At 38.7% G+C, this 23,923-nt stretch overlaps 2 protein-coding genes, 1 long non-coding RNA gene and 1 pseudogene across 3 annotated transcripts in view; 2 read left to right on the top strand and 2 right to left on the bottom strand.

The window, feature by feature from the left end:
* The window catches only part of LOC111326168 (protein dispatched homolog 1), a 10,115-nt gene extending 8,939 nt beyond the window's left edge, over positions 1–1,176 (bottom strand). The window contains exons 1-2 of the mRNA XM_022930106.2: positions 1,161–1,176; positions 1,021–1,086 (exon numbers count right to left, since the gene is read on the bottom strand). The gene's annotated coding sequence lies outside the window, so the exon portion shown is untranslated. The remainder of the gene's footprint in view (positions 1–1,020; positions 1,087–1,160) is intronic.
* The window catches only part of LOC148718282 (uncharacterized), a 2,697-nt pseudogene extending 1,437 nt beyond the window's left edge, over positions 1–1,260 (top strand).
* A 299-nt stretch (positions 1,261–1,559) lies between these two features.
* On the top strand, positions 1,560–13,028 carry LOC111326157 (protein dispatched homolog 1-like). The gene is made up of 4 exons (XM_022930096.2): positions 1,560–1,711; positions 7,483–7,621; positions 7,984–10,612; positions 10,968–13,028. Exons 1-4 carry the CDS (start codon positions 1,674–1,676, stop codon positions 11,234–11,236), a joined length of 3,075 nt encoding a protein of 1,024 aa, XP_022785831.2. The 5' UTR covers positions 1,560–1,673; the 3' UTR covers positions 11,237–13,028.
* On the bottom strand, positions 9,199–19,277 carry LOC111326160 (uncharacterized). Its single transcript, XR_015994544.1, has 3 exons — positions 18,943–19,277; positions 17,731–17,944; positions 9,199–9,337 (listed from the first exon to the last, which is right to left on the bottom strand). It is a non-coding gene; the product is annotated as an uncharacterized LOC111326160 (long non-coding RNA).
* Positions 19,278–23,923: the final 4,646 nt, after the last annotated feature.

Genomic DNA, 23,923 nt, shown 5'->3' with positions numbered 1-23,923 from the left:
GTTTTTGTTTTTCGCACGGTATTGCCTTGGAAGCGCAGTGGATTCCAAGGTCACTCAACGAGAGAGCTGATATCTCAAGCCGGTTCGTCGATAAGGATGATTGGCGTATTAATCATCGGGCTGTACAGTGAAATACGGCCCGCTAAATTGACCAGTAACAGAGCACTTACTGACTAAGAGACATGATAAACTCCTTTAACAGCCATGATTTGGAGCATCAAATTACGAGGAGAGCGTTACGTGGCATACGAAAACATAGAACGATTGGAAGAAAATTAAAAAACGCTGATATATTTATTTCCTTTTTTCCGTATTATTGGCGTCGTTGCTACTGAGCTACTCTGTCAACTAGTTAACACACCTACGGTGCATTCACATTCTGAAAACAATGATGCAGTGACATGTTCGAAAACTGTCAAGTATGAAGTCAAAAGTGGCTGCTACAAGACTGGCCTCAGGATTAAATAAGACAAAGATGGAGACAGAGAGAAAGATGTCTTTTGGCTGTTGGCCGAAGAAGAGCCATAGTATTTTTGTTACCGCTTTCCTCCATGGCCGTTGATCATTTATCTAGCCTGCTCAGGAATTGACACTGTTGTAGCTTTCTTAAACAGATCACACAGTCACCTGTCACCTTAAAAATTCTAGCTTATGGAGTATTCAACTTACAAATTTTGTTTTTGAAATTTCTTTTGTGCGCTGGCTGACGGCTTTTCGAAAGAACAAAGAATCTGGCATAGAGTTTGTTTTATTGTGTGTTCCACCGACTCAACTGACATTCATTTTGATCCTAGTCGATTTGTTTTCGGTGAATTAATTACGGTTATTAGTTAATTACGGTCACTGATATTAAGTGAAATATTTTCAGTGCATTGTCCTGCTATTTTTAATACTTTTTACTGAGGACCACTAAAATTGTAAGGTGTTTCTACCGAACCCTTGCAAAAGTGATATTTGTTCGATCGTTTATTTTTTCCTCTCGAGAAGGAGATTAGTTATTTTAAAGCACATCGAACTCACCTGGCAAATGAAATATCATCTGTTTCGTTTCGCTTACTTATTACTAGAACTTTCGTTCGATCATTCCTAGGAGGAAGAAAAAAAAATGTAAATCTCCCAATTCTGAATGTATACGAAAAGTGTTCTTTAATTCCTCTGACCTCTCAGCGGGTAATATTCTAAACACTGGACTGTTTATCATGTTAAATGCCACCTTCTTGAAATAAACATGGTTACCAGCTGAGGAACGTAACAAACTGACCTGTGCATATTAATGAAATGCCTCTTTATTGTTTGGTTTGTTTTTGTAATATGCACATAGGTCATTAGACTCAACTTCCTTCGCCCTCCCGAGTCTTGCTCAACGTAGGTTTAAAATCGAATGCATCTCTGGGATTTAAATTCACTTCACTTTAACGTTCGAAATTGAGTGATCAAAATTTAAATCTTTATTACCAAAAGAAAAAAGAAACGTCGGAAGCGCTCTTTGCGTGGAATGTCTCGTTTACTTTTGAAGGAGTCGCACTTGGAAACGCAAGAATTATTGTGCTGAGCGTCTCCTCGCCCCAGACCCCGAGACTTACGCGACATAATCTCACAACAAACCCGGAAACACAGGAGACGATCGGTGGGCATTCTTCGGATTTTAATTTTAATACGACGCTTGTAAGAGAATGGTCAAGGTTGTAGCCACCTGTTCTTCAAATTCAAGGTACAATGCCATGAGTGTTTTGGATTTATTTACGAAGGGCCAAGTTAATACTTCAGCGGATTTTCCATTTTGATCTAGTTGCAAGCATAGACTTGCCCATTTCGCTCACAACAGCTGTTCCAATACTTCTTAATGATGGTCCATTCTAATGATGAAGATTTACATTCTTCGAAAACAATTAAGCAAAGTTTTGGATTTCGTTTATTTTACAAGATTATCGCGCGGTTATCGTGTAAGACATGTAACTTAATTTTGGACTCGAATCGATCAGAATCGATCGTCAAATGAGCTAGAGCTTCTTAACGTAATGGGTATTTTTTTAAATCAGTTGTTGATCGTAATAATACTGCCTTTTTGAAATATGAGTTTACATCTGGGCTTTTGTGCTGTATAGGTGGTTTGCACGTTACGTCAGGGCCGCCTTGTTGGTGGACGTAAACAATGGATATCTTATGTATATGTGCACGATCCTTCGCAGTAAAGCACTATTTAAGCAATAGTGAAAATCAGACCTGAAAAAATTTCAGGCCTGTACGGGATTCGAACCACTGACCTCTGCGATACCAGTGCAGCGCTCTACCAATTGAGCTAACAAGCCAACTGGGAGCAGGCCATCAAATTAATTCGACATAAACCCGTAAGATGATAAATCAAACAACAAACATATGAAATACATATATATGAACTGCGGTTATGAAACGTATATGTGCACGATCCTTCGCAGTAAAGCACTATTTAAGCAATAGTGAAAATCAGACCTGAAAAACAAATTCAGGCCTGTACGGGATTCGAAACACTGACCTCTGCGATACCAGTGCAGCGCTCTACCAATTGAGCTAACAAGCCAACTGGGAGCAGGCCATCAAATTAATTCGACATAAACCCGTAAGATGATAAATCAAACAACAAACATATGAAATACATATATATGAACTGCGGTTATGAAACGTACGTGTGCACGATCCTTCGCAGTAAAGCACTTTTTAAGCAATAGTGAAAATCAGACCTGAAAAAATTTCAGGCCTGTACGGGATTCGAAACACTGACCTCTGCGATACCAGTGCAGCGCTAACAAGCCAACTGGGAGCAGGCCATCAAATTAATTCGACATAAACCCGTAAGATGATAAATCAAACAACAAACATATGAATGATACATATATATGAACTGCGGTTATGAAACGTATATGTGCACGATCCTTCGCAGTAAAGCACTATTTAAGCAATAGTGAAAATCAGACCTGAAAAAAATCCAGGCCTGTACGGGATATACATATGTATTTCATATATATGTATTTCATATGTTTGTTGTTTGATTTATCATCTTACGGGTTTATGTCGAATTAATTTGATGGCCTGCTCCCAGTTGGCTTGTTAGCTCAATTGGTAGAGCGCTGCACTAGTATCGCAGAGGTCAGTGGTTCGAATCCCATACAGGCCTGAATTTTTTTCAGGTCTGATTTTCACTATTGCTTAAATAGTGCTTTACTGCGAAGGATCGTGCACATGTACGTTTCATAACCGCAGTTCATATATATGTCTTTCATATGTTTGTTGTTTAATGGATATCTTATTAGCTTCTTTTGTTCGTCCACCAGCATTTGTTCCTTTCACCATTGTTACCTGTGTCTCCAGAGATTTGTTGCAAACCACCTATAATGCAGACCCCTGCTTTGTGAATTACGCGAAGTAGAGCGTAAAAAATAAAGTCGAATTTAGAATAAGTTTTACAATAATTTATGAGACAGTATAAACGAAGACGTCATCCTCGCAGTTGATTGCCCATAAAGAAATAGCAGCAAAAAAGCTTGAAACCATTTAGACTTTGCGAGGATTCAAACCTGTGCTTCCCAGCTACTAGTTGGGTAATGGACTACGAAGCAGGTTATTTGATGCGGCAAAGAAACCTGATTACAAGAAATTAAGATTTTTCGAGTGTTTTTGTTTCATACTTTCTTTCTCAATCAATCAATCAAGCTTTATTAACGGTATCACTTCATTAAACATTAAAAAATGCTCTTCCAGTGGGCTGTTTACATAACAAAAATTTTTGAAAGAAACTACATTGATGCTAAAATATTTCTATATATTAAGAAAATTTATCCTATAATTAATTACACAAGAATCAATCAACCTTAAAGGTACATTAAATAACTGAAGTAAATTCAATCTCAACTCCGTCAAGGCATGGTTCAAGAAGACAGGGCAGACTTGAAAGAGTTGAGATTTATTTCATCTTTAAGCACATTTTCTAGGCCATTCCACATGACTGCTCCCCTATAGCTAAAAGCCCGCTTAGCAGATTCAGTATGGGGCTGTAGTACAAAAATGTTGTTCGAGGCACCTTGCACATTGTAAGAATGAACCCCAGAGGTTGCTTTAAAGATGTTCTTTAAACTCTCACGGTAAAAGTCATTTAGAGATTTAAAAACACTAATTGCGAGCTGTTTAGAGCATCTTTGCTCAAGTGTATCCCATCTCAAGTCTTGGAGGATATCCACAGATCTTGTATTATAATCACTAAATGTTAGAATTCTCCCAGCCCTATTTTACAATCTCTGGAGTCTGTCACACAGGCCTTTTCCTATACATCCCCAGACTTCGGAGCAATAATCAAAATAAGGAGCGACTAAAGCATCATACATTTTCAGTAGGGTTTGGTGAGGCACCAGGGAATGAATACATTTTAAGGCCCCTGTACCTGCAGATACCGTTTTACAGATGGCATCTACATGGGATTGCCACCCCAATGCCTCATCAATCTCTATTCTCATATATGTATAATTAGTCACCTGAGTCAATTGTTGACTATTAACAGTAATGTATAAGTCACCATTTAAATGCCTTAGTTGGTAGTGGCTTCCAATTATCATATATTTTGTGTTTTGACATTTAATGTGAGTTTATTGGATTTCAGCCACTTTTGAACCTCATCCAAGTCTTTGTTTGACTTTTCTTCAAGTGTTGCGGGGTCCTAAGCGGAAAGGGCAAGCGAGGTGTCATCAGCATACATGAGTGCAGATGATGACAGCTTGCATTCTTGTAGGTCATTTATATAAATGAGAAACAACAAGGGTCCAAGTACAGAACCTTGTGGGACCCCGCAACTAACAGGAAGATAAAGGCTGATAGTTTCGAAAGAAACTGTTTGGGGCTACGTTGGTGGGAGTAACGAAATAATTTTGATATATCAACAGAGTTGAAATGGTAAATTGGCCACCGTAACGATTACAAAAGCTGACGTTTCGAGCGTTAGCCCTTCGTCGGAGCAAATAGAGGAATTGTGGGTTGTGTGTGCTTTTAAAGGCATGAAGATAGTCTGATAGAGTTCCATTTACATAAGTACTCTGAAAGCGATTTGATAGGTATGATTTGAACCACTGAACTGCATGCGGGCCGAGACCATAAAGCTGCAGCAGCTTTTTCAACAATATGCTGTGGTCAACCGTATGAAAGGCTTTTCTTAAGCAAGGCAGTTAAAGTAGAATGCATCGGTACTGTCAGAAAATTATTGCGAGTTAGGTATTCATAGACTTGTTTGAAAACAACCTTTTCAATTATTTTACTGGCAACTAGTAGAATAGATATAGGTCTATAGTTGTTAGGATCAGACTTAATATCCTCCTTATATAGATGTAATACTTTGGAAATTTTCCACTGGTCAGGAAAATACCCACACCTAATGGATAGGTTAATTATATGGGTGAGAGAAGGCACGATTTCAGGAGAAGCTTCTTTCAAAAGCCTTGCAGAAAATACCATCTATGCCCGTAGCCCTGTCGACTCAAAGGGAACTCACTAAATGGTGAACAACACCGCAGTGAGTCTCATTCAGGGTAAAACTAGACTCCGATGGCATAATATAGTCCCCGAAACAAACACTAGTTTTGGGACTGTTATCGGCTAACCTAGGCCCAATGTGGGTAAAGTGATAATTAAGAGCATTAGAGATTTCTAATGGGGTAGTACTGAGTTATCTCCAACATCTATTCTATTTATTTCAGTTGGTAAACTTCGGCCTACTATTGAATTTACTCCTTTCCATGATTTCTTAATATCCCCTAGATTTGTTTTGAAATATCTTTTATAGTAGTTAGTTTTTGCTTTCCTGATATTAGAATAACATTGTTTCGAGCAATCTTATACTCTGTCCAATGAGCATCTGAACTGTTGATAATTGCAGCCCTTTTCAGTTTGTCCCTCTCAAACATCATCCTTTTTATCTCTGGTGTTAGCCAGGGAGCATGATTATTTCTTACTTTCCTTTTATGTTTTGGTGCATGGAAGTCACACATTTCTCAAAAAAAACCTGACCAAATTTCCCAGGCATGATTTGGATTAACTTCCAGATGAACTAGGTGCCAAGGTGCTAAGTAAAGGTTGGTGTAGAATGAATTTGCATCAAAATTCCCAAACTGTCACGACTCTACAATCTTTGGTTTCCCTTTGGGAATATAAAATTGTATAACTCCATAGATAAGAGGATGGTCACTTATTCCAATGTGACAGACCCCAGAATGCATAAAAAATTTCCTTGTTATTTGTTAGGAATAAATCAATAGTAGTCGCAGCTTTTTCAGTGATACCGGTATGTTCATTTATCAGCTGGTGGTATTGGTAAAGGTTGCAAATTTCCAGAAGATTCTTTGTATGTGATTTTAGTGGGTAAGCAGCCACATTACAATTTAAATCTCCCAAAATATTTACCTCTAGCCCCAGCGATTTGATTTGCTGATCAAGAAGTTCAAAATCCTTCATTGCGTCTGCATGAGAACGTGGAGGTGTATACCACGTACTCACAATAAAAGATTTAACCTTGGGTTGAATTACCCTAATGCCATTTCCTCTCGAGGCTTTCCCACTCAAGTTCAAATAAGCATTCATAATTGATAGTATTCAGGATATTAAAGGTGACACCCCCTCCATCTCTATTTCTATCATTTCTCTTCAGGACATAGCTTGGTATTGTAACTTCCCCATTAGATATGGTATCATTGAGACGAGTTTCATCAACTGCAAGAATATCAATACATTTTGAATTCATATAAATCCGCAATTCCTGGATATGGCGGGGAATATTAGTAATGTTAAGGGCAGCTAACTTAAAACCCCTATTTTTGGATAATTCACTTAACACATCAGCGTTTAACAGAGACCAGCCATATGTGAAATGACCGTCTAAATCTAACTTGCTAACAAGGTGCGGATTATCTTCTTCAGAGTTTGTGCTAGCAACCAGAGCGGGTCCCGCTCTCGCTTGTGTTTTCCTGCTTTGATCTTTACTTTCAATGCCTGCCTTATAAAACTCGAGGCTAGAATTTTCATGCCATCATCATTCAAGTAGATACCTTTTTTTTTTTGGTGTTTAACTTTGATGCAGGTATTATATCTGTAAACAACCAGCCCCTGGAGACGCAGACAGCTTTGACGAGCTTCTGATGAGTGGAAGATTGTTGTTTATAGTTTAATTGATATAAATTTTCAATTGGCAATCTTCACATCACTACTTGTATTAAAACTGTTTCACTCCCAAGATCTCATTAGTAATTCTCCTTAATGTTACCATCCAATCTTAATATGTTAGTTCTGAGAATCTGGAATTGGATCAGCTAATAATCCCCTAACTGATATTTTTCTCTATTCTCATCTCTTGTCTGCTTGATTTATATTGATATTGTAAGGAGAAATTCTGTCTTGGTCACTCATGGGAGTTAAACGGTTGATGTTGCCAGTGATTAATTATTTTATTAGTGATCAATTTTTGTTTTTCAGACCCAGGTTTACAAAGCATGATGCCTTAGCACTGTGCCTGGCCCTGCTCATTCCAGCCACTGTTATTATCCTTATTTTGGTGTCAGTTTTTCCATCCCTGGGAGGCCCTCCATTGCCTGACTTTAGTGACCCAATAAAGGTAAGAATGAATTATCCATCAGTTAAAATCCTCCTACTGTTAGTATTAATTGTGTCAGTTGTAAGTTCTTGTAATAACCCAGTATACCTAATCCTGAATAGTTCATATTCATATTCTCCATACTGTTCTTTTTACATTTCCTATGATATTGACAAGAATTTTTTTTTACAATCAGCAGCTTCTTGAATTGGTGATCATCATATTTCTTCTTGTGAACTATATATTGGATTCAAGGGTGATGCTGACAGTGAATACAATTGAATTTAATCAGTCATTAAATGTCATTTAGTGAACATAGCCCTTTCATCTCTCTTATTGAGGTATGATTGATTGATTCTCTCACGTAATTTGTTCTTTTCAAGGGTTTTGAACCAAGGGGTACAAAACTCAGTAACAAGATGGTGGCAATTAAAAAATTTTATGACTTCCCTCGGGTTTGGTCATATCAACCTCCCCAGTCACAAACTGGAGGCCAGCAGAACAATGTCTTGTCATCTCTAAAGCGAAGGCGTCGATCATCTCAAAACACACTTGAACGTCCACTGTCATCAGATCTGCATGTAAGAATGATGTTTGTTTTTGAGGCATCAGGTGGCAATGAAAATTTGTTTGTAGCAGGCAAGCTCAAAGATGCTTGTGCCATAGAGAATTCTATTTTGAATGCCAGCTCCTTATATGTGGAATACTGCCTCGGAATTTCTGATGGAATGACATATCAGTGTTACTCAAGCTTTTCTCTTGGAAACTATATTGCACTGCTTAATAACCGCACAAAATGCCAAGACATAACTGATCAGGATGTTTCTTATGTTAAGAATTTGTTGCTTCGATGCCACCCTTACTTTGTGAAACAAACCCTGAAGAAGAACTGTGCTTCTTCCAGCTGTGAGGGTGTTCCAGCCAATTGCACCAAATACAACGCAGTGTACAATATTTTCCAGTATCTAACAGACAATGAGATGAGTCCATCCAATGATATGTTTCTGAAATATACATCATCTATCCCACCAGTGTCTGGTGAGGACTTATCTGAGGAGGACTTATATGATGAGTTGTTTGGGCAGTTAAAAGATAGTGTCCCTGGAAGAGAAGGGATAAAACTGGCTTCTTTTTATTTTAAGGGTTACAAGTTTGATCTTTTTCGTATTAAACTTCTCACTGAGGTCATCTACCCTGCTCTGGCTATGATATTTGTTTTCCTTATCATGTGGTTTTTCTTGGGTTCTTTCATTCTCACTTTCACTGGCCTTTTTTGCATTATTTATGCAATTGGTCTTTCATATTCTCTTTACACAATGGTTTTCAAAATAGACTTCTTTCCTTTTCTGAATGTTACTACGCTGGTGTTTTTGGTGGGCATTGGAGCCGATGATGCGTTTGTGTACTATGACATATGGAGACAGACATGTGCTGCTAATCCTCATGCAAACATCATGCAGTTGACATTGAAAACTCTGCGTTACGCTGCCCTCTCCATGCTTGTCACAAGCTTGACAACAGCATCAGCATTTTTCGCTGGAGTATCTTCCTCCATTACTGCCATTAGGTTGTTTGGACTGTTTGCTGGAACATCCATTTTTACAAATTACCTGCTGATGATAACATATTTCCCAGCTGTTGTTGCTTTGCACGAGAAGTGGGTGTTGAAGTACACAGGTGGACATTTAAACATGGAGGTGGTGCCAGAGACGGTTCAGTCACTTCAGATTACTGCACCTGTAGCACAAGTCAAGTCAGAAAGCAACATCATAATTCCTGAAGTAAACAGTCCCATCAATCGAAATGAGAGAAACATTTGTTTTCTGCAAGTCATTGACTTTCCATGTTCTTTGTTAATATCAGCCACAAGGTTTTTCAAAACAGCCAGTTCAAAGGTGTTTGAAGATTGTTTACCCAAAGTGGTGATCAAGTTACGTTATTTATGGATTGCCCTTTTAGTGTGTCTTACAGCTGGTTTTCTGTGTGTTACTTTTGTTAAACCAGGTCTGCAGCTACCAAATACAAGAAACTTCCAAGTGTTTGCTTCATCACATCCACTTGAAAATTATGACTTAAACTATAAAAGCTACTTTAGATTTGCCAGTTCACAGCAGAATAGTGGCATGTGGCTAGAACTCTTCTGGGGAATAAAACCGGAAGATAATGGAAATCATCTTAACCCGGATGACTACGGAACCCTTCAACTGGATGAAAGCTTCGATAAATCAAGTCTGTTCAGTTCTGCTGGTCAAAAGTTCCTTCGTTCCTTATGTGAGTCCATTGAAGACCAACCATTTTTTGCCGCTTTCCCTTTCTTTGATATGTGCCCTATAGAAGTATCCATTAAAACTTGTACCTCACCAGGAACGGCATGTTGTGGGGTCAATGCTTCTTTTCCATTTCCAGCCGATACTGCAGAGGACTGTTTGAGACTGGCTTCATTCTTGCGCAACACAGGTGTTTTGTTTGACCAACAGGGGAAAATGGTTGGTTTTCATTTCCTAATAATCTCAGATCAATCATTTACCACCAGCTTTACTGCTATGGATGACTTCTGGAAGAGCGTGACATCTTGGTTTGACAAAGAAATGGCTAAAGCTCCAACAGGATTGGATAAGGGTTGGGTTGGATGCAGGAATCTAGACCTCTATGCTCTTCAGATGGGACTGTCGGAAGGCACGTACTCTTCATTGGGAATCTCTGTTGCTGTATCATTTGGAGTCATGCTGCTTACAACCCTCAACATCTTCATCAGCATCTATGCAATCATCACCATCATTGGAATTATTTCCATAACCATTGGGTGTCTTGTGCTGGCCGGCTGGCAGTTGAATATCTTGGAGTCTATTGTGGTGTCAGTGGCAGCGGGTCTGTCTATTGACTTCACAATGCATTATGGGGTGGCTTACAGACTTGCACCAGACAAAAGTCAGAGAGATACCAGAGTGCGTTACTCTCTGAAGCACATTGGATCAGCCATCACGATGGCTGCTCTTACAACATTCTTAACAGGTAGGCAATTCCTAGTTATGATCATTGTCTTAGAGGATAAATCCTAAAGTAGAAGTTCTTTGTTTTACTGTATGACCTATATAGTCCTCTTTATCTTCAAGCCAAAACATTATAAAAATTGGAATTAAAAAAAGAGCAAGAAAAGAAGAAGAAATAGTAAGAGCATCATTATCTAAAGTACTAACCAATTGAGTTGCATGAGGTTGGACTGGAAAATATTTGACTTGAGTTCTTAAAATTGAGCAAAATATTTTGTGCTCTGGCCTGACCTAACTCAATCAACAAGTTCATATTCTGAGCAGACTGGTAGGTGAATAAATTGTAGTCTAATAAATTGCACTTTTGTTTGATTTAGGTTTGATGATGATGCAAGCCTCTGTCTTGGTGTACTTTCAGCTGGGACAATTCTTGATGTTAGTTATGGTCTTCAGTTGGCTTTTTTCAACTTTTGGCTTCTTGTCCATATGCTCTGTGATTGGTCCAAAGGATGATTTTGGACAGTTGAACTGTTGTTCTTCTTGTAAAAATGAACCTGAGGAAGAGACGGGCAATCTGGCCATTCCTGATTTGGATAAAAGTCCTCATGATCAAAATAACAAAGGTATCACTACGACCCCACTGTGAAGAGTGCACCAAGGCTACAGTACACTTTAGTTACTATCTGCTGGAAAGGTGTTTTGAGGCAGTTTCATCTTAGAGAGCTGAGTTGTGCCATAAAGTAAATATGAGCAGATCTTGCTACCAAACACACATGTCAGAGATCTGCTTGTTGTACAAAATGCTCCGTACCATCATGCAAGAGTTCCTATCATCAAATCTGCTTTCATGACAGTAATATAAATGTTCCAATGTGTGTTGTCATGAAGAATCTCTATAGATGCCATAATTTTAGAGAGTACTGGTCTGGTAAATTCATATTTAACATAAAGTGTAAACTGGCAGGTTATGCTATATGTTACCCTTTCATTTCCATGAGTGGTCAAAAAGGAATTTCTCTTTGTAAAATCCATACATATTCAAGCAGAAGACTTACAAGTAGAGAGAGGTATACAAGCAAGGAATTTTTTATTCTGGGGACAGTTTTATAATGTTAGGTTAGGTTGGTAATTGGTGACTTAAAAAATAGTTGACATTGGAGTAATTTCCTTTGTCCTGGTCTTGGAATCCAGCACTGTCAATCTTGGTTTAAGAAACGTAGAGATTGATTGAGAATTTTTCCATGGGTACTGTATAAAATCTTATTTTTTTTTATCAGAACCATCCAGTAAATGGTGTCTTTGGTGCAGCCCTTGAAAGCTGTTTAATATTATACCCTTTTAGCAAGGAGTAGCCTTAAGATTAGGTATAAAATATTATCTTTAGAACATTAGACATATTTCTTGTTTTGCATATTTATATATTCTTAAGTTATCTCAAAGTTCTGTACAGTGTCATTGCTTGACTTATTGTATAAGAGGATCAGTTAGATTGCTGTCGAAACACATTTTTTAATGAAATGTATGGATTCTAAACCTTAAAGCAACAAAAAAAAAATGCAGATCATAATTGTTTTACCTTCATAATCCACAGTTCATTTAGTAAATTGTTAAGCAAAGCAAGGTGATAAGGATTGGGGTACAAATGAAAAATTATCAGTTAATTCAGCTTGATTGCAGGCCAAAATTTTTTATTGCAAGGTTTCCTTGCATAACTATTGATAATTTTGATGTTAATGACTTATATTAAATTTCTAATAATTGATGAAATTACAAAATATCAGCATTTAGTGATCATTAATTATAGGTTGATAAAAATCATGCCTATTTTTTTAAATGAACACTCCTTGATTGCTTTTGTTAATTGATCTATAAACATCGATTAAGGTGGATTAAACATCCATTTTTGAAGATCAGTGATTTCATGAAATAACTATGCCAGGTTAATAGGTGTTAACAGACTAAAGAGATAGTGCTGATTATTCAATTAATACAGCTTACTGCAAGTCTATTATATAAAGGTCGCTTATTCTATTCAGTTAAGCTTTTTCTCTATTCTTTTTTGTATAAAAATATTGAGATAATATTTATCATAATTTACCAACAGATAAAGAAATTTGACTTGGGAAAGATATCCTTATGGATTTTGCTGACCATTTTCTATATAATTTTTTCTTGGAATTTAAATGGAAGTGAGAGTAAAGAGTGATTCATGTGCAGTGTAAATATTTCAATTCATTTTTTAAAATTAATTTTTAAGGCTGTATGGATAGAAAAGAAAAGGTTGTGGAAAAGATATTTGAAGAATTTGGGGCACAATGTTAACAGTTGCTCTCTTGCTCTGTGACGTTATTCATAGATTTGAATCAGGAAGACAGTCTTCAATTTTTCACATTAAGGTGTGTGCCAACTGTGCTGAAATAAATATTTACCTCACTAGAGTTGGTTTTGTCTGACTGTCCAAGTTCAATGCAGCCGTAATAATGATTGGACTTGTAACCCCTGGCGTTGTGTTCTCAAGAAAAAGATTGTTAACCATTCTGTAATGCTGAATTATCCAACCAAATAAGTCTGTGTGTCTATGGAGTAAAATCATTTCTTGAAAAGTTCATTACAAAGGTGCAAATTAGGAATTATCTGGGTTAGAGAAATGATTGCAGTTACATCTGATGCAGGCAGAGAGTAATTCCAAAACAACAACAGCCTGCTGTCATAAAATATCAAAGATGGCAGCTATAATTTTCACCAAGAAAATGGTGAGTAATTGCATGCCAAAATTATGCCAGCTCCACAGGCTAAAAGTTTGGGGTCTTTTCAAACTATTGCATCAATATGTGAATCTTGAAAAGTGTTAGGGTAAAATTTAATTTTTGTTGTAAAAATTTACCGTCATACTAATGAATACTTAAATCGACTGAAGTTCTCAAAAATAGAACGTCATTCTTTCCATCTTAACAGTAAAGCACGACAACAGTCAACTCTCTTTTAGAGTACACTTTTTCCTTGCTTTGACTTGTACTAATTTCCTGTTATCCCAGACTCCGTCTTCTATCAAGATGCCAGTCAGATAATTCCCATATACACATCCAGAGTCAATCCCAGTAGCATATTTATACTGCTGGACACCTCGGCGAGCATCGTGTCCAAATACTACATGCTGAGGACCGTTCCACGTTGACGCCCATGGCAAGCCCTCCTCGATTCCTGCTGTTCCTTGAACTTCTCTGGGATGTAGTTTCTGATGAACATCATACCCAAAGGATCTTGTTGTTCAATAGGTATCCCTGGCAGTAGTCCGCCATGAACCACCAGAACATTGAATGAAGGAACACTTATCGTGAAAGGCAGATTTTGCAGGAAATCTTCGTCCTCTTGAGTCAAATCGTTAACAAAGTTGCATTTCTCTCGCACAGGTTCGTCTCTTCTTTGGTGAAGGATTTCGGTCAAAATAGATTGTTCATATCAATAAAATATTTATTCATGCGTACAGCTTGTCACAAATGTCATTAATTCAGTAGAAAATCGGTTTTCTAGGGTAGATGAGGGTTAACGTGGTAGAATATAGGTTAACTAGGGTAGATGAAAGTGAAGTAACCAAGGTTAGCCATTTTCTATCACGTTCACCCCCATCTACTCTCATTTACTTATGTTCTACCCAGTTTACCCCCATCTACCTTTGATTAACCATGTTCTACCACGTTCACCCTCATTTACCCTCATTTACTCATGTTCTACTTAGTTTACCCCCATCTACCCTTGGTTAATCATGTTCTACCACGTTCAACCATATCTACCCTAGGTAACCCATGTTCTCTCACGTTTTTTCCCGTCTACTCTAGGTAACCCATGTTCTAACACGTTTACCCCCACCTACCCTTGGTTAAACATATGCTACTATGTTCGCCCTCATCTACCCTAGGTAACCCATGTTCTACCACGTTTACTCCCGTCTATCCTAGGTAACCCATGTTCTACCACATTCACTTTCATCTACCCTGGTTAACCTATATTCTACCACGTTAACCCTCATCTACCCTAGGTAACCGATTTTCTGCTGAATCACTGACATTTGTGACAAGCTGTACGCATGAATAAATATTTGATTGATATGGATTAGTGGGTTTTGGCTGTTTTTCAACTAGCACGAAGAAGAATATTTAGTGGTGAACAATAAAGACAATAGAGTGTTTATCGGTCTGATAGTTGCCCTTGGATATTTGATGTTTTTTAAAATAGCATATTTGCCCTCGGTTAGTGACTTTTTAACGTATTTTTGCGACCTGAATAGAAAAACATTGTTATTGAATGGTGAAAATGGTCAATTTCGCATTTACTTAAATACGATTTAAGAAATAAAAGAAGGTAAAAGTCCTCGGTCAAATACTGGTTTGAAATGGTTAAATGTACTTTTGTGACATGAAAGGCGTCAAGTTTTCTCCGCAGGGTGAAAATAGTTGATTTCAAAAAATAGTAACTCTTCTTATCTTACTACTTTGCAAAATGAATAAAAATCCTTCTCATTAATTGAAGATTTCTCCAAAATCCTCGTGAAAGTTACCTTTAACTTATTAGAAAATATATCTGCATTATTCTTTTAATTTGGTAACACCTCGCCTGGTTTCGTTTCGTTTCGTTTCGCAAAATATTGTACTAGTAAGCCGTCGATTTGATGTTCAATACGCCTGTAAATCCATGGTTTTTTTTTTTAACAATTACAAAAAATTTACCAGAACATACAGTACCGCCTGAGAGATGATCAATCTGGTTTACAGTTCTGATTGGTGGTGAAATGTCCTCTGTAAAATGAAAAACAGATCTGGCTGGCTTATAATAGTGACCCGTAGTTAAATAGTTTTGTTGTACTAGGTCATACTTTTAGGTGATTGGATTTTCCTAAGAGATATCACTCCAAACCTTCTTCCATTGACTTCACTTAGAAACAGTAACTTAAATAATAAAAACTTGCATTACTTTACTTTGTAACTTTACTTAGTCGTGATACCAGGGGCGTTTCTCTCTCGGGTAAACTAACTAATTGCATAAATGCTCGAAGTGGGACTTTTGTTATCGTTAAGAATCCCGTCACCCTTCCCGAGGTTTCTGATCTAAACTTTTGTGAAATGCAATTTAGTTAGGCATCTTTTCCCCTTAAGAAAGAATTGATCAATTCTTTTGTAAGTGCGTTATCAATCGAATTTCTAGTCCCTTATATTGTCTATCAAATCTTAAATGACCTGAAACTTATTACACTCAAGGCAAATTATTACTTCAATAAGTTTTTACAAGATAAAACGATAAACGAGCGATGTTATACTGAAGAGAAAGAAGCAACGGAGATGTACAGGGTGAAAAAGATAGCATTAAGTCTATGGGAACAGCATGCATAAAGTACAGCTTTAGAAGGGTTGCTCATGGCTTTTATCTTCTCTTCCATTCAGAGGAAAATAAAGGAAAATGTAAAGTGATTTTCAATCTACTTTGGAAGCGCTACTTAACGCTTCTTTTCACAATTTTCAAAAGTTAAACAAGTTGAAGTGGTGCGAGGGGGTCATTCTTAAGATTATAACTGAGCCGAACGCAGGCGATATAGGCATCGTAGCGGAAAAAGAATCGAGCAGTGCACTTATTATGTTAGTCCGAACTGAGACGAGTGTACACTGATTTTTTTTTTTTGTGCGCCAACTCGGCAGCTATCTGTGCAGCTTATCCAGATGAAAGATTAAAGGGCTTTTGTCCACGTGGTCATGATGATTTTGACCTAATTACAAAAGTGTATAACAAGGAAATGTTTTCCACAGATAGCTCAACATCAGTTAGATTTATAGCTTTTATTACACTTGTAAACAAAAACGAATAACAATTTGTCCATGTTCCGCGCAGTTGCAGAGTTCCTGTCGACGATAGGAGTTCTCATCCCCTCAGCCTTTTCTACATTCCAAGTGACTTTTATAGGCCGTCAACTTGTTCTTCAATACGCCTCTTAATCCATGTTTTTTTTTGGTTGCGATTAGTAATAAGCCATCATTCCTACGAGGTCTCACACGGCTTGAAACTTAGGAAAATGGGGTGAACGTGAAAAAAGATGGGTTACCTAGGATATATGAGGGTTATCGTGGTAGAACATCGCTAATCTAGGATAAACGGGGGTAAACGTGGTAGAACATGGGTTACCCAGGGTAGATGGGGGAAAACGTAGTAGAACATGGCTAACCAAGGGTAGATGGGGGTAAACGTGGTAGAACATGGGTTACCTAGGGTAGGTGAGGGTCAACGTGGTAGAACGTGATAATTTGGATATATCAACAAAGTTGAAATGGTAAATTGGCCACCGTAATGATTACAAAAGCTGACGTTTCGAGCGTTAGCCCTTCGTCGGAGCGAAGGGCTTTCGCTCCGAAGGCTTCGCTCCGACGAAGGGCTAACGCTCGAAACGTCAGCTTTTGTAATCATTACGGTGGCCAATTTACCATTTCAACTTTGTTGATATATCCAAATTATTTCGCTACTCCCATCGACGCAGCCCCAAACAGTTTCTTTCGAAACTATCAGCCTTTATTCAGTGGTAGAACGTGGCTAACCAAGGATAGATGGTGGTAAACGTGGTAGAACATGGATTACCTAACGTAGATGGGGGTAAACGTTGTAGAACATGGCTAACCAAGGGTAGATGGGGGTAAACGTGGTAGAACATGGGTTACCCAGGGTAGGTGAGGATGAATGTGGTACAACATGGCTAACCAAGGGTAGATGTTGGTAAACGTGGTAGGACATGGGTTACCTAGGTTAGATGAGGGTTATCGTGGTAGAACATGGCTAACCAAGGGTAGATGCGGGTAAACTTGGTAGAACATGGGTTAGCTAGGGTAGATGGGGGTAAACGTGGTAGAACATGTGTTACCTAGGGTAGATGGGGGTAAACGTAGTAGAACATGGGTTACCTAGGGTAGATGAGAGTTAACGCGGTAGAACATGTTTAATCAAGGGTATATGGGGGTAAACGTAGTAGAACATGGGTGAATTAGGGTAGATGGGGGTTAATGAGATAGAACAAAGGTAACTGATAGAACAAGGTTATATAGGACATATCATGCAACATACATGAATGTTATAATAGCTTGTATTAATGTGTATTGAACGCTTTACCGAAATTTTAGTACAACGTTCATAACCCCGACCATAGTTCCGCCATGTTCAACCTATGTTCTACCTCGTGTAGGTATCCCTTAAATGTCCTTCAAGCATTACTTCTCGTGTATAATGAAACATGGGAAGCTCTTCTTATACCTAAAGCTCTGGCCAACTGGATTTCTTAACGTCACAGTGGTAATATTGAGGGGCTGCATGCAGGCTTACAGGCCTATAAGAAAAGTACAGAGTTATGAGTCAGACATAGAGTTTAATAATACCCAATTTTTTGTGAAATGTTCAGCAGGCAACCGTGGACGATACTCCTACTCTTGTACGTTGGATCAGCGATGATCTGATCGGCCCAAAATAACGAATATGAAATATAAATATAGAGGCAAGACCGATACAACGTAGATAAGTAAATTTTAAGACGGAGCACTATATTTCGGCTGGCCAAACCAGCCTTCTTCAGGTGCAGTGGGAATTAACAGAGAATTGGGGTGATGCTTCATAGATAGCTGTATGATGTAACAGCGGAAATATGTAAAACTAATTTGATTGACAATGAGATAACAATAAAAATAGAAATAGTGAGCAAAAATAGAAATGAAGTAAGGTAAATTGGATAAATAACAAGAAACTAATACATTTCTTCGCGAGCGTTAAGGCCATCTGGATAAATAGTGTTGCCTCTTGAAATTAAAAAAGCTTCCCTGGCCTTGCGTATCGAGTCTCTCTTGGAAAACACTTTTTCGATGGCGATTGGCTCCATGTCGTGAGCAGAGTGGTTAGGAGAGGAAATGAAGTGTTCTGCCGCTGTAGTAGGTTTAGATTTAGAGTTAGGTTTATCAATGGTACGGCGGTGTTCATTAAAACGGTCTTTTAAACGTCGTTTAGTTTCTCCTATGTATTGTAAGTTACAGCGGTTACACTGAATTAAGTAGATAAGGTTTTTAGTGTCACAGGTCAAGTGAGATTTAATGGGACGTGTTTCGCCGGTAGGAAAAAAGGTATAGTTAGTAAGACCGTCAGAGATGTAGGGGCGTTTACAAAACCAGCACCAGATCGGACAAGACCAGACCGGACCGGATTAACAAAATCTGGATTGGATCGGACCGGATTAACAAAACCTGGATCGGATTGCGTCCGATTGACAAAACCCGGACAGGATCCGAAAAAAATCGGATCGCCATAAATTTCCCGCCAAATTTTAGTGTATGAACGTACCTCATACTGGAGCTATCCACTAGTAAACGTGGAAAATATCCAAAAATCCGTACAAGTTCTGCAGCCTTAAGAGAAACATGTCAAACATGGCGATTGTTTTTCTTGCCATGCACAGTGTGAGCGCTAAGCCTCACGGGAGTTACAGGCTATGATGTTTAAGTTTTCGATCGGAGGTAACGACACCTGCTAAGCAAGTGCCGGCCAACTGAGGCCGCTACGATTTGAGCGTAATTGATTGTAGTTGAAAATGAATATCCACAGACGTTCTCAAGCTCACAATACGAAATGTAAAGTTGTTTTGTTACGAGCGGACGTGACCGTGACGGGAAAGTGGTGTTGTGTTACAATGCAAGTAGCGTATTGTGACAGTGTTGGGAAAAGCGGTGTTACATTACAGTGTCGACCGTCGATTTTGAGCGCTCTATAAAACAGTGTATGGAGTCCATAATAGCGTTCTAACAAAACGTTCCTTATGATAATGATAATCTTTAATAATTGCTCCTAAAAAGGCTTTTCGGCAATTATTTACGGTGATGGGTCAGTAATTTACAATAATGTTGAAATAAATTAAAAAAAAAAAAAACAACTATGTACAGTGCGCAAGGCTACAAATGTATCTCTTATTATGGCATAATTATGTATAGTTTGCCATTGTTCTGGACTGACTAGCCTCTCACTCATAGTTTAGTTTGTTTAGTTTTAAGTTTAATTCATTCGCCAGAGGAATGGCAAGAGAAAGGAACAGAACTTTCGTTCCAATTGACACCTAGCCCCTTTTTTACCCACCCATCCCACCCCGGGGAGGACATCCATCACACAGTAATCTCGTGTGTGGGAAATTAACGTCTCCTAACCCAACCCTGCAGGAGGCGGGACCTCCATTTATTCGTCCCTATCCGAGAAGACTAGAACGTCTCACCATTTGCAGATATTATTACAAAGGCAGCACTTTCCTCTCAGGTAATTGAAGACCCTGAGTGTTGGTCCGGCCGGATTTGAACTCACGACCTCCCGCACAACAGTCCGGCGCTCTACCAATTAAACTAACCGGGAGGCGGTTAGCTTAATTGGTACATGTAATAATCCTTTTGTATTTCCACGTGAAGACGAGGCTAGTCAGTCCAGAACAATGGCAATTCAAATTGGACGCCATATTTGCATTCGGTGTATAATGAGAAGCATAATGACGCAAAGGGATCATTGTGTTTTGGCCAATTAAAGTCTAGGTCTGGTACTTTCGGGTCGGTTCATTTCAAGATGGCGCCCAGACTCGCAACACGTTCTTTACGTTTTTAGAGCGGCCATTCCCACAAGAACATAAGAAACTTATGTTTATGTTCGTGCTTATGATTATGATTATGGTCGTTATGTCGCTAGTGGGAACTAGGCTTAAAAGCACAGCCTGCTAAATAGTGCGTCGACATGAAACAACACATCGCGCATATGACCGTATATAGATCTCGCTGAAAATAAAGACTTTTCCTCTTTGGCCGAAGACGAGAAATATTTCTTTGACATAACAGAAGCCTTTTTTCCGTTTCTTTTTTCGTACCCCGGTGGATGCTGGGACTTCTGGGCGCGAGCGAAGAGAGCAGTGGAGAATTAACCGGGTTGTACAGTGAAATACAGCCCGCTAAATTGACAAATCACAGAGCACTTACTGACTGAAAGATATGATAAGCTCCTTAACAGCCATGATTTGGAGCATCAAATAACGAAGAGAACATTACGTGGCATACGAAAACATAGAACAGTTGGAAGAAAATTAAAAGACGCTGATATATATTTTTTCCTTTTTTTCCGTATTATTGGCGTCGTTGCTACTCAGCTATCTGTCAATTAGTTAACACACCTATGGTGCATCCACATTCTGAAAACAATAATGCAGTGACATGTTCGAAAACTGTCAAGTATGAACTGAAAAATGGCTGCCACAAGACTGGCCTCAGGAATAAATAAGACAAAGATGGAGACAGAGAGAAAAATGTCTTTTTGCTGTTGGCCGAAGAAGAGCCATAGTATTTTTGTTACTGCTTTCCTCGTGGCCGTTTATCATTTATCTAGCCTGCTCAGGAATTGACTCTGTTGTAGTTTTCTCAAACAGATCACACAGTCACCCATCCTCGGAGACCCAGGGGCTGAGTTGATTTCAAGTCAGGGCATGAAGAGTCCCTGGGGACATTGTCTTACAAGACTAGCTCAAAACGGTCGCAGTCGTTCTGCCATCTGATTGGTGCCAGAAAATCTTTGTGTTTTTTCTGCCCAATCAGAGTGAAGTGTGCTTTAGAGTACTTTTGTGTGTTTTAACACGGTCATTATACTAGTAGCTCAGTTGCTCGCTATGTTTGTTAGGATCGTGCGAAGGAGACTTGCTACAGGTGAAAAGTTTCAGTCTCAGCACACAATGTAAGAGAAATCGGTCAGATTGTCCGCGAAAATCTTACCGGAAATTATACTGAATACTTTCGCAGGTATCACTAGAGAACGTGTTTTAAAGTTTGCGAGGTTTGTATACAACACGATGGTTACACTCATTGATATGTCGCTTTAAACGTTAAACGAGATTAAAGCTTAAATTTTTCTAGATTTTTTGCATAATTTGCTGTGACTGAAACTTTACCAATCCCGTGTGGTTATTTCGTCGCACGAGCCACGCAGGTATGTCGAGCAACTGGCGCTTTCGCCCACGTAGCTTTCTGCCTTTTGTGCGCGCCAAATTCTTATCTTAGTAGTAAAGTCGTTCACTATACGGCCAAGGTTGCAGAGAACGTTGAGTTCGTGGACGACCTCCAGCAAGTGCTAAGAGAAAGCTTAGCTGTGTTTCCGGTTAGCTAATTAAAATCTGATCAAAAACTTATTAACGAGAAGATCGTGGGAAGGAAAGATGTTTTCGGGCAGTTACCGAAGGGGTTTGGAAAAAGGTTAATCTTTCAACTGCTGTCTAGAGTGTTGAAATTCTCTTCTAGTCCCTTGGTCATTGTCATTTCACCTCTTATGTCGATTGTTGAAGACCAAGTTAAATACCTTTGATCATTGGGAATCGATCCGATGCTGTTTTCAATGGGAAAAACAAAGCCAAAGACCAAGACATGTTGGATGGAAAGGGCGGGGTTTGCTTTATTGCAAATGTCAGCTTAGTAGTACAGGTGAATAAAGGCAGATAGTTTCGAAAGAAACTGTTTGGGCTGCGTCGGTGGGAGTAACGAAATAATTTGGATATATCAACAAAGTTGAAATGGTAAATTAGCCACCGTAACGATTACAAAAGCTGACGTTTCGAGCGTTTGCCCTTCGCTCCGACGAAGGGCTAACGCTCGAAACGTCAGCTTTTGTAATCGTTACGGTGGCCAATTTACCATTTCAACTTTGTTGATATATCCAAATTATTTAGTAGTACAGGGTCATCTACCCACATCAAATAAGCAAAAGTTTCCACGCTTAGCTTTTCTTTATTTTTCAAGCGAAGATGAGATTAGATTTTGGCACGCACAGAAAGTTGCACAAGTACCAGTTGCCCAACATACCTGCGTGGTCCGTGCGACGAAATAACTTCACGGGATTGGCAAAGTTTCAGTCACAGCAAATTATGCAAAAAATCTAGAAAGATTTAAGCTTAAATCTCGTTTAACGTTGAAAGCGACATATCAATGACTGTAACCATCGTGTTGTATACAAACCTCGCAAACTTTAAAACACGTTCTCTAGTGATACCTGCGAAAGTATTCAGTATAATTTCCGGTACGATTTTCGCGGACAATCTGACCGATTTCTCTTACATTGTGTGCTGAGACTGAAACTTTTCACCTGAGGCAAATCTCCCTCGCACGGTCCAAACAAACATAGCGAGCAACTGAGCTACTAGTATAATGACCATGTTAAAACACACGAAAGTACTCTAAAGCACACTTCACTCTGATTGGGCAGAAAAACACAAAGATTTTCTGGCACCAATCAGATGGCAGAACGACTGCGACCGTTTTGAACTAGTCTTGTAAGACAATGTCCCCAGGGGCTATACATGCCCTAACTTGAAATCGACTCAGCCCCTGGGTCTCCGAGGATGACAGTCACCCGTCGTGAAGTAATCAACTTACAAATTTTGTTTTTGAAATTTCTTTTTTAAGCTGACGTCTTTACGAAAGAACAAAGAATCTGGCATAGAGTTTGTTTTATTGTGCGTCCCACAGACTCAACTGACATTCATTAGTTGTACAATAATCCTTTGATCGTAGTCGATTTGTATTCGGTGAATTAATCATGGTCATTAGTTGATTACAGTCATTAATAACAAGTGAAATATTTTCAGCGCATTGTCCTGCTATTTTTAATACTTTTTACTGAGGACCACTGAAATTGTAAGGTGTTTCTACCGAACCCTTGCAAAAGTGATATTTGTTCGATCGTTTATTTTTTCTTCTCGAGAAGGAGATAAGTGATTTTAAAGCACATCGAACTCACCTGGCAAATGAAATATCATCTGTTTCGTTTCGCTTACTTATTACTAGAACTTTCGTTCGATCATTCCTAGGAGGAAGGAAAAACAAATGTAATTCTCCCAATTCTGAATGTATAACAAAAGTGTTCCTTTAATTCCTCTGACCTCTCAGCGGGTAATTCTAAACACTGGGCTGTTTATCATGTTAAATGCCACCTTCTTAAAATAAACATGGTTACCGACCGAGGAACGTAACAAACTGACCTGTGCATATTAATGAAATGCCTCTTCATTGTTTGGTTTGTTTTGTAATATGCACATAGGTCATTAGACTCAACTTTCTTCGCCCTCCCGAGTCTTGCTCAACGTAAGTTTAAAATCGAATACCTCGCATGTATCTCCGGGATTTAAATTCACTTTACTTTAACGTTCAAAATTGAGTGATCAAAATTGAAATCTTTATTACCAAAAGAAAAAAAAAAAAAAAACCCATCGCCAGCGCTCTTTGCGTGGAATGTCTCGTTTACTTTTGCACGAGTCGCACTT

Source organism: Stylophora pistillata, chromosome 13 (assembly GCF_964205215.1).
Source record: "Stylophora pistillata chromosome 13, jaStyPist1.2, whole genome shotgun sequence".
Lineage (NCBI taxonomy): Eukaryota > Metazoa > Cnidaria > Anthozoa > Scleractinia > Pocilloporidae > Stylophora > Stylophora pistillata.
Note: the sequence above shows the minus strand (reverse complement) of the source record. Positions and strands in the feature narration are given on the sequence as shown.

What these genes read in the sequence shown, in the direction of transcription:
- LOC111326157 (XM_022930096.2), top strand. Translation starts at nt 1,674, where the DNA reads ATGGTCAAGGTTGTAGCCACCTGTTCTTCAAATTCAAG. An exon ending in ACTTTAGTGACCCAATAAAG is followed by an intron (nt 7,622 to 7,983) that starts GTAAGAATGAAT and finishes GTTCTTTTCAAG; the next exon opens with GGTTTTGAACCAAGGGGTAC. An exon ending in TCTTACAACATTCTTAACAG is followed by an intron (nt 10,613 to 10,967) that starts GTAGGCAATTCC and finishes TGTTTGATTTAG; the next exon opens with GTTTGATGATGATGCAAGCC.